Below are 9,199 nucleotides of genomic sequence, written 5' to 3' on the forward strand. Positions count from 1 at the left end.
GAGATCTTACACAAAACATTTATCCTGTTACCAAGATAGACACTGTCCAGCACAATCATCATCCATGTTTTGTAGACTTGTAGACCATATAGTTCAAAGACAAGACAGTTCAAATCGTCTCAAATTCCTCAAGGATACACACCTCAGCACTCAAATTTTAAAAAGAATTGTTCAAGACAGAAATGCATTAGCATCTGTATCCTTTCATATCAGATGCGACAGATGAAGAAGCTCAGGAAATGGCTCCGGTGCTGGTGAATGGTTCTCCCAAACTACCTCGCCTACCGATGCCGAGTGCGCTGGACCACGAGTCTTTTGACATCACACTCCACCGCAAGGAAACTGAAGGCTTTGGCTTTGTGATCCTCACGTCCAAGAGCAAACCTCCACATGGAGGTGAGTTCAGTCTTTTCAGTCAGCTCAGTTCTCGTAATTCAATCAAATCAAACATTGTAGTATATTTCTGGATATGCCTTACTTGCTGAAGAACTTGATAAGCATGTACATTTAACTAACCCATTCAACAGCCTCTTGGTTGTTGGTTATATAACATATACAAAAAATGATAGGTCTGTAATTATTATTATCATTATTATTTTTATTACAAATATATCCAGAAAACGGCTAGCTTCTGGCCTCAAGAGTTGTTAATAGAAGAATGTGGGCATTTTCAGAAAATTGAAAGACTTTTTTGTAGATTGAATCTAACCCTGACAAAACTAAGTAATTGTGGGACCCTTCTTACTGCCATTGTGTTGAAAAAAGACAGTAAACAGACAGTAAAAGGCGGTTTCCTAATGGTCACTCTGACCGGGTCTCATATGTCTTTATTACTGCCATTTCAGTTATCCCACACAAAATTGGCCGTATCATTGAGGGCAGTCCCACTGACCGCTGTGGTCTGCTGCATGTCGGGGATCGTATCTCAGCAGTCAATGGACGCTCCATCATCGAGCTCTCTCACAATGACATCGTCCAGCTTATCAAGGAAGCCGGCAATGTCGTCACCCTCACTGTGGTTCCCGAGGATGGTGAATATTTCTGAGGATGGTGCATTTATTAGAGTAGTTAGTGGGTCTGTTCAGTTCAAAGTGGCCCTTTATTGGGACATTAGTTTTGCAGCCAGGTAATCAATTAAATCAGGCCTTCATAAGATATAAATATTTTATTATCCATATTAAAAATTCAGTTTCAAACTGAGATAGTTAGAAACTGAAAAATTAGACCCCTTCTTCACTGAAATGATTGTATGAATAAAAATAAAGCAAAATACCTGAGAATCCCTTTACTAGGATATTTTAAACCTGACAGTAAGGCTTCATTGAGGGTTGTTAAAGGGAAATAAATGCAAAACCTTTAGCTTAAAATGAGCATGAATCATGTTAGAAGAATTCTGTATGTCTGCTTTTTTACCAGTAGGAGTTTTCAGTATTAATATTATAATATACTGATTCTAATATGTTGTTAAAATGTATTTTAGAGTACAAGGGCCCTCCATCTGGAGCGAGTTCAGCAAAACAAAGTCCAGCTCTTCAGCACAGAGCCATGGGGCAAAGATCAGCACTACAGGATGAGCGGTAAGGATTTAATCCCACAAAAGAAAGCTGAGAAACTGCATAATTCTTCATGCATGTTTAGCGTTAGTAAGTTTTCTTGCAAGTGTTTGATTTTATGTTTAAGTTATGTTAAACAGTCAAAAGTATAAGAAAGTTGTTTTATGTAATGCTGAAAAAGTGTAGACGGAGGAGGCAGCAAAAACCTCTTAAATTGAAAATAAATTCAATTATGGTTATGGTGATGTTATTTTTTAATTACTAAAAACCTTAACGAATTCTTATGAACCTCCAGTAAAAGTCTCACTACAATAACTACTGAGCATGAAATAAATCGTGTACGTGGCAATGAGGTTGTCATACCCTCAGAGCAAAAAGCCAGAGAAACTATAAAGACACCGGTGTAATAAACATAAACGTGTGTAAGATAATAAGAGGTGTCATGCGAGTACGCGCAGGCCTTTCCTATTTAACATCCAGCATTAAATTTCACTTTGTTTGTTCATAAAAGCTTTTTCATTTGTTGGCCTGTGGCCTTCTGTTTACAAGTATCACTGAAGAAATTAAGTGCATATGCTGTTTGTTCTAGTTATAACCTGGACATGGAGGAGAGAAAGGAAGGAGTCAACTGGTCTGACCACAAAACTCTTTCACTTGGTGAGACGGGGACGCTGTGTGTGACAGGGCCCAACCAGGTAAGAGCCATCCTCTTTTTTTCTTCCTTTCTTGTCTTAGAAACTATCAGAAGAGGTTATTTTGTGCTTACCCCATCTTTCACAGGTTTATAAAGTTCATGCACTTATAATACTGATTCTTTTACGTAATTTTCAAGTCATTATGGTCAAAGAATAAAGTATAAGATCTCTAATATTCTCTGATTCTCCTAATGAGGCATCACTGATTTCACAGCAAAAGATGTATGTTAGTACCCTTGTATATGTCTAAAAATGAGTGTTGTCTTCATGCTGTAGGGTTGTCTGACAGTAGAGTTAGAGAGAGGGCCCAGGGGCTTTGGTTTCAGTCTGCGAGGGGGCACAGAGTATAACATGGGCTTGTACATCTTGAGACTTGCAGAAGATGGGCCTGCTCAGCAAGACGGAAGAATCCATGTGAGTGCTCCTTTTATTGCAACGTTTAAATGGACACGGCTGAGAGGTAGATATCACTATCACACAGCTGACAAGAAATTACAAACAAAAACTAATGGGGAAAAAAAATCATAAAACAAGATGCAGTGCAATCAGTGTATTGTTTTGGAGCTCATTTTATTATTCTCACCATTGCTACATGCAGCATGACATGCTATTATAGAAAGCATGCCTTTGCAGAAATGTAGTGTTGCACATTTAGTTTGTGAAGGAGAGTCGTAAATCAAAATATAATTTGTGTCGCCTCGTGTTGACTGAGATTAAACTAATGAATTGTGTTTCAACAAGTGCCACTTGCAGTGTTGTAGGGCATGCGATGTTTTCTGCTGTGATCTGTGCAGCATTTTGTTGCTTTCATTGTGAAATGGAATTGCACGCAGCAAACAGGGAAGCGATAAAGACGATTTTGGTTTAGTTCTTTAAATTGTAACGTTTTTTATTCGTGTTCATCATCATTTGTGTACTGTGTATGTCTCCACCAGTCTACCCATCCATCTCAGCAAGCATCCATTTTTTAAGTTTGTGGCTGTTAACAGGAAGGTCACAAAGCAATTGACCCTGTATTTTCTCTTCATATGGTGTAGGTTCAGCAAAATTAGAATTTTCCCATGGGGATGATACTATCACATTATTATTACAGGAAGAGAATGGAGCAAAGTTACCTAGTGGAAATCAGTCCTAGGCCTGCCAGACTGTGATCTGTGGGCACGACTTTGCCTGTCTCAGGATGAAACAGGGTTCTCGGCACTGCGTAGCAACTATTGCATTTTTATTATTTAAAACAAGCTTCTTTACTCATTCAGTGATCTCTGCTTCTCCGTTAAAGCAATGCACACATGTACCTTTGAAATAATGAAAAAGCTGATTTCACATCAGCGGAAAGATCATTGAAAGGGTCATCTGAGAACATATTCTGATGAGAAACAATAGCTCTTTTCTTCTAGTGAGGGAGTCAGTGTGAGAGTTGGTCCAAGGTCCTTTGTAGAAAGAATGACTTTCTGATACAAAGGGATCACACAGTGGTTATTTTCTCATCACTTTGTTGCTATCATTTCTTCCCGACAAAGACAATGCTCCCACACTGTAAAAGTCAAAGGGTTGTGTTGAGGTTTCCTTGGAAATTTTTTGTCTTTGAATCTAAATCCCGGCCTGCTGCACAAACAGGCTTGTTCGCTCTATCTGATTAGAGTCTATCAAACTGACATGTTTACAAGCTTTATCCTGAGTTATTTTGTCATCTCCGATAATAGCAGGTACCTCCAGGGTATTACAAAACTCTGTGTGTGTGTGTGGGCAGATGTGTGCTTGGCATAAAATTTTAATTTTTGATAGCAAAGTGTTTCAGTGAATTTGACTGGCAAAATATGCAAAGTGTTCATAGGTATATTTTAGTATTACAATTGAATTTTCTGAATTACCGACAGGTTGGAGATGAGATAGTGGAGATTAACGGGGAGCCGGCTCGTGGCATTTCCCATACACGGGCTATTGATTTGATCCAGGCCGGAGGAAACAAAGTGGTACTGCTGCTGAGACCTGGGGCAGGTCTTGCTCAAGATGCGAGTGAGTACATCATTTGAAACTATTCAGTGCGTTGCATTTGATATGGGCAAACTTTGTGCTTGGAAATGTTGTATTATCACTCAGGTTAGAATTTTGGGGGTGGATTTTACAGTGCAGAATAACAGGAAACTAAAGCATTTGGTTGCCAGTGGCTCAATGACATTTACAAATAGACATAATTGTAGAATATCGTGTGTGTGTGTGTGTGTGTGTGTGTGTGTGTGTGTGTGTGTGTGTGTGTGTGTGTGTGTGTGTGTGTGTGTGTGTGTGTGGGTGTTATTTTGACCTTTTGCTTTACAGTGCAAGGACAGCTCTTTCCCCATCATTCCAATTTTAATGCTTATCTAAACTTTCCGTCTGCTGGCTGTAGCTTGATATTTAGCTGTGTTATGAAACTGGTATGCCAAAGTCAGCCTGTTCCTTTAATATTTTTTTAATATTTACATGAAGTTTTAGATAGAAACTAAATTGTTTTATTTCCTAAAGAGTTTAGCTGCTTTTTCCCAGTTTACAAGGAAGGAACACCGCCAGTAGTTAAATACATGCGCAAACAATAAATCCACCTAATGATAATTACTGCATCCATTTGTTAGTTGATGGAGCCTGTTTTGTAGTTAAGCCCTCATTGATTTCAATGTGCTTTCTTTGCTGTGTGTGTATTTTTTTTGGTTTTTTTTATTTAGTCATTAACTCTCTAACTGTCTGCTTCCTTTGGCGTTTCTTCTCTTTCCCCTGATGCAGGTAATACAGCTTCCTCTACTGTGTGCTATTACACTGAGCACCAACACTAACACCTTCACTGCTTTTACTGGGCTCTTCTCTTTTACCTTGGTAATTTTTTTTCCCCACATGCTTTCCCACCTTTACCTCTATATAATATCATCTCATTTAATTTCCCTGTTATTCTGAGTTAAAGTATTTTGTGTGCCATATTTATTATCCTTGCATACCTATGGTTTCCTAATGTAAAATTTGTGCTGCTCTTGCAGGTCGACATGATCAAAAAGTCATTTCACCCACAAGCTATTTTGGAGAAGTTTTCTCTGACACATCACCCCTTTCCTCTCCATATCCCACCGGGGCTTCCACCTTTGTTTCCTCTCCTTTCTCCAGCAAACTGAAGCATTCTCGCAGCTGGAGCACACTTTCTCCACAAGGCCGCAAATCCCGCAGCAGCGGGGGTTTAAGCTCAGTGGAGGAAAGTGTTGAGTGGGCAGACACGGAGGGAGAAGGGCTCCTTCCCACCTCAAATGAGCATGTGAAGTTCTACAAGAGGACCAGGCCCACGAACGACTCCAGAGAGCTAAGCAGCCCAAAGAAAACAGAGGAATCTTTTCCTAAAGCCAAAGAGCAACTACACAGTCCCAAAAAGACTGAGAGTCAGGCACAGGAAGCAACAATGAACAGAAAAAGGGTGCCTATCACACAGACAAAAACGCAATCTGCCAGTCCTGGGAAGTCCGCTCACGTTGGACAGCAAGGGATATCAGCCCTGCAACGCACCGAGAATCAACAAGGCCTTCAGCAGAGATTAAAGGATTCATCCAGTAGAGAAAGCTTAGGTCATGAAAAGAAAAATGGAAAAGGGGGGAATTTTGAGATTGGAAAATACCCTCAAGGATGGGAGATGGAAGGGAGAAGAGAAAGGACCAGGTCTCTCCATGAGAAAGAAAGTTATAAAAGAAGGTCGATTGGGGAATCTCACCGCCACAGGACATTTTCTAATACACTAAGAGAGAGCGAGAAAGGTACAGGTAAAGACTCAGGGCAAAGAGACGTTGATGCCAAGGGCAAACTTACAGAAAACAGGACTACGAGTAAAGAGACTATTAGCAAAAGAGAATCACCGCTGTCTTTTAAAAATGTATGGCGTAGGAAAGGTTCTGTGAATTCACCAAGAGATGTAAAAGGAAGAGAAGACACATTTTCTAAATCCAAAGAAGACAGCTTAAAGGACAACTTTGTGGCCTCTGTAAACAGTATTCCAGGAGCCCTACAAACCCTGAAGGGACCTATTAGCCCTGGCCCTTGGAAAACGCCCAGCTCAGCCAAAATCCTCTCTGAGGCAGAAGTCCTCCGTGACCCTTTGTGATGGAATATTGAATCACAAGGACGTGAGCTGTGCCATGGAATATTTTACAGTATCCTCAGTGGATTATTTTTCTGAGTTCTTCCATAAAACAGAGAAGTGCAACATGGGTGCCACATTTATCCATTTTAGACTGTGGCCAGATTTGTATTGTGGGAGCCCTGTGACATCACATGTGGCATGTAGCAGCTCCCCTCTGCCTTGTCTGCTGCTTTAGCATCTTTGACGTGGGACTTCAGCATATAGGACATGCTCGGGGCCTTGTCAGACCAGACATTCAGAAATGTGAATATGTGCCAATCCCGCGAGCCTCCTGTGGAACGACGACTACAAACAGCGCTTCACCCATTACAATGCAATGACCCATATGCAAAGAAAAGAGAAAGGCCCTCGCCTCTCGTCTGTAGAATATACAGTGTGACTCATCTAGGGTTTAATTTTGCTCTCAGTGTCATTGTTGAGTATTTCAACTGTATTTTTCTTATCAGTTTGCTCAGCTGCATGCAGTCGGTCCTTCTGTTTGTTTTACTGCACGCGTTCTGTACATCGCTGAGGATGAACCCATTTCTTATTTATAATTTTCATTCTGATCATCAGGCAAATACAGCAAGTGTTACTGGGTAATCTAGACTGTTCTATGGCTATAGTCATGACACACCTTCATACAGACAGTATCATTTAAAAGACCAGAAACTTGTGGTTTGAGATCTTGTTTACCATGTGTATGATAACTAACCAGTGTGTAATTTATTGAGGTAATAGATGAATATATGTATATGTAGCTGTACCAAGCCATTCCGCATTTTGATAAAGACTTTCAGAAATTTGTCCCATGTTATTTGAGCTTTCACCTTATTTCCAATGTACTTCAGTGGTAGGAATTACCAATGAAATTTGTAGTTCATGAAATGTATAGATGTAACGTGCAAACTGCTGTACCAAATGTTTAAAATTGCTCAAAATGTGTCTCATTGTGAAATATAATATATATGTATATATATATATTTGAATGTGTGTTTTGCAAATTCTATCTATTAATTCCATTGCACCGCATCTGCCCTTGTAGCATAACAGATTGACCATGAGTTGTATTTAATTTGTGATGTATACTTGCTACCAAAACATTGCATTTATTATTGTTTTTTCATTTTATTTTTTATGTTTTTTGGTTTTTTGAAAGGATCACTGTTAAAGGGGGAAATGGCAATTTATGTAATGCTGTGCAAGTTCTGAATCATGTCTTTTTTGTTTTACATTTGCTTGTTGATGAAAAGATAAATGAGGGTTTATATTGTAGGTACTTTGTCAATCCTGCTGTGTGATTATGTGCCAGGGTAGCTTGAAGGATGAAAGAGGCCAGAGAATGATGTGGTTTACTAAGATACCGAACAAGCTGCTGAAATAAGGCAGGTATGCAGAAAACTCTCCACCTTACATATTAAAGGGAGCCAATAGCACAGAGAAGACCAGTGTAGTTTTATAATGTGCAGTCTATAAAAATAACACATAGTCAGATTTCACTGTTACTTTAAAGAGGACATATTATGCTGATTTATAGCTCCATACTTTTATGCTTGGACACCATAAGAGTCGCTTTGCCTATTTGCCTAATAATAATACTCGTTTAAGTTATATTGGGCCGCTGTGTAGCATTCAGGTCATTCTCTGTCTGGAAAAATGTGTTTTAGTTCCTTGGCCCTTACCTTTATGCCAAATTTTTTTTCTTATTGGCAAACAGAAACAGCAGGTGTGAGGGGCTGCTGTGTGTCTTTAGCATTCTTTCAAATAAAAAACTGTCTGAAAATAACAAACCATTTAGAGCAGTCTGAGCTTTTGGCTCACTTGGATTACTTGTGTGTACAATGACCTCATTATTTGAGGTTTGTGCCAGACAGAAAATGAAAAAAAGCATAATAGGTCCGCTTTAAAGGATTTTTGAAGTGATACGCAAATATACTCAACATACTTGCAAATATAACTTTGAAATAAACGCATTCAGATGAGCTCAGGGAAAACTGAATTGTAGCAAATGTGTGATAAAGTCATTATCAATGAGAGCTGAATGGTGGTTGAAGTCTGTGATTGTATAAAGGAGTTTTCAGGTTACAAATCCCTAGAGGATGTACTTTGAGCCAATCAGTGGTAGGCTTTTGTGCAATAGTTTGGTTGGTTGAATGAGTAAATCCAACCCCGAGTGCTGAAAAAAGTTCACTCTGGTTCAGAATCAGATAATATCCTCTTTTATTGTATGTCCCCTGCACTGTAGTACATCTTCATGCTTTCATTTGAACAATTTTGTTTCACATCTCTGCATCATACTGTGGCCTTGCATTGCTTCATTAGAAAAAAAGAAAGAAAAACACAATCCTTGTGGTATCTTCTACATTCTGTAGGAACAGTAGATGTAAATGTTTGTACATTGTACAGCACCTTTATAAATACTTGCCGAGTGCTCTTTTGGGGAGAAAAAAAATAGAGGTATATTAAATCGCTCCATTATTTTTTTATGTAAAAAAAAAGAGAAAAATATTTAAAAATGGATTGAAAAGGATAGGCTATGACCTTGATATGGTATTCCGTTCATGCACTGAAAAATAAAGTTTTGCTGAAAACATGTTTCTGGATTTGTTGTATTGAAACTGAGATGCAAATAAAATGATCATCATCATCTTATCTGTATAAATGTAAAGCAAATAACAATTTAAGTGTCACACTTTTGACATCTAAGTAATTTGTTGCATATATGATGCAAAAGTATAAGCTACTGTTACTATGGCAGATTTCCAGTTGTCATGGTAACTGACTGAGCTATAGTTTTTCAATTACAAGAGAAGCAGTATATATTT

General features: G+C 38.8%; 1 protein-coding gene across 4 annotated transcripts in view; it reads left to right on the top strand.

Annotated features, from left to right (window-relative positions):
* The window catches only part of LOC134627469 (membrane-associated guanylate kinase, WW and PDZ domain-containing protein 3), a 126,479-nt gene extending 117,512 nt beyond the window's left edge, over positions 1–8,967 (top strand). For 2 of the 4 annotated variants that reach the window (XM_063473571.1, XM_063473572.1), the window contains 8 exons: positions 214–396; positions 846–1,031; positions 1,481–1,577; positions 2,143–2,248; positions 2,525–2,662; positions 4,126–4,264; positions 5,006–5,095; positions 5,254–5,363. In XM_063473571.1, the coding sequence (XP_063329641.1) occupies positions 214–396; positions 846–1,031; positions 1,481–1,577; positions 2,143–2,248; positions 2,525–2,662; positions 4,126–4,264; positions 5,006–5,055 (899 nt within the window). In that variant the 3' untranslated portion in view covers positions 5,056–5,095; positions 5,254–5,363. Of the gene's footprint in view, positions 1–213; positions 397–845; positions 1,032–1,480; positions 1,578–2,142; positions 2,249–2,524; positions 2,663–4,125; positions 4,265–5,005; positions 5,096–5,253 lie in introns of all 4 variants that reach the window. The other 2 variants (XM_063473573.1, XM_063473574.1) reach the window with 2 other exon arrangements.
* Positions 8,968–9,199: the final 232 nt, after the last annotated feature.

This window comes from Pelmatolapia mariae, linkage group LG5 (genome assembly GCF_036321145.2).
Source record: "Pelmatolapia mariae isolate MD_Pm_ZW linkage group LG5, Pm_UMD_F_2, whole genome shotgun sequence".
Classification (NCBI taxonomy): Eukaryota; Metazoa; Chordata; class Actinopteri; order Cichliformes; family Cichlidae; genus Pelmatolapia; species Pelmatolapia mariae.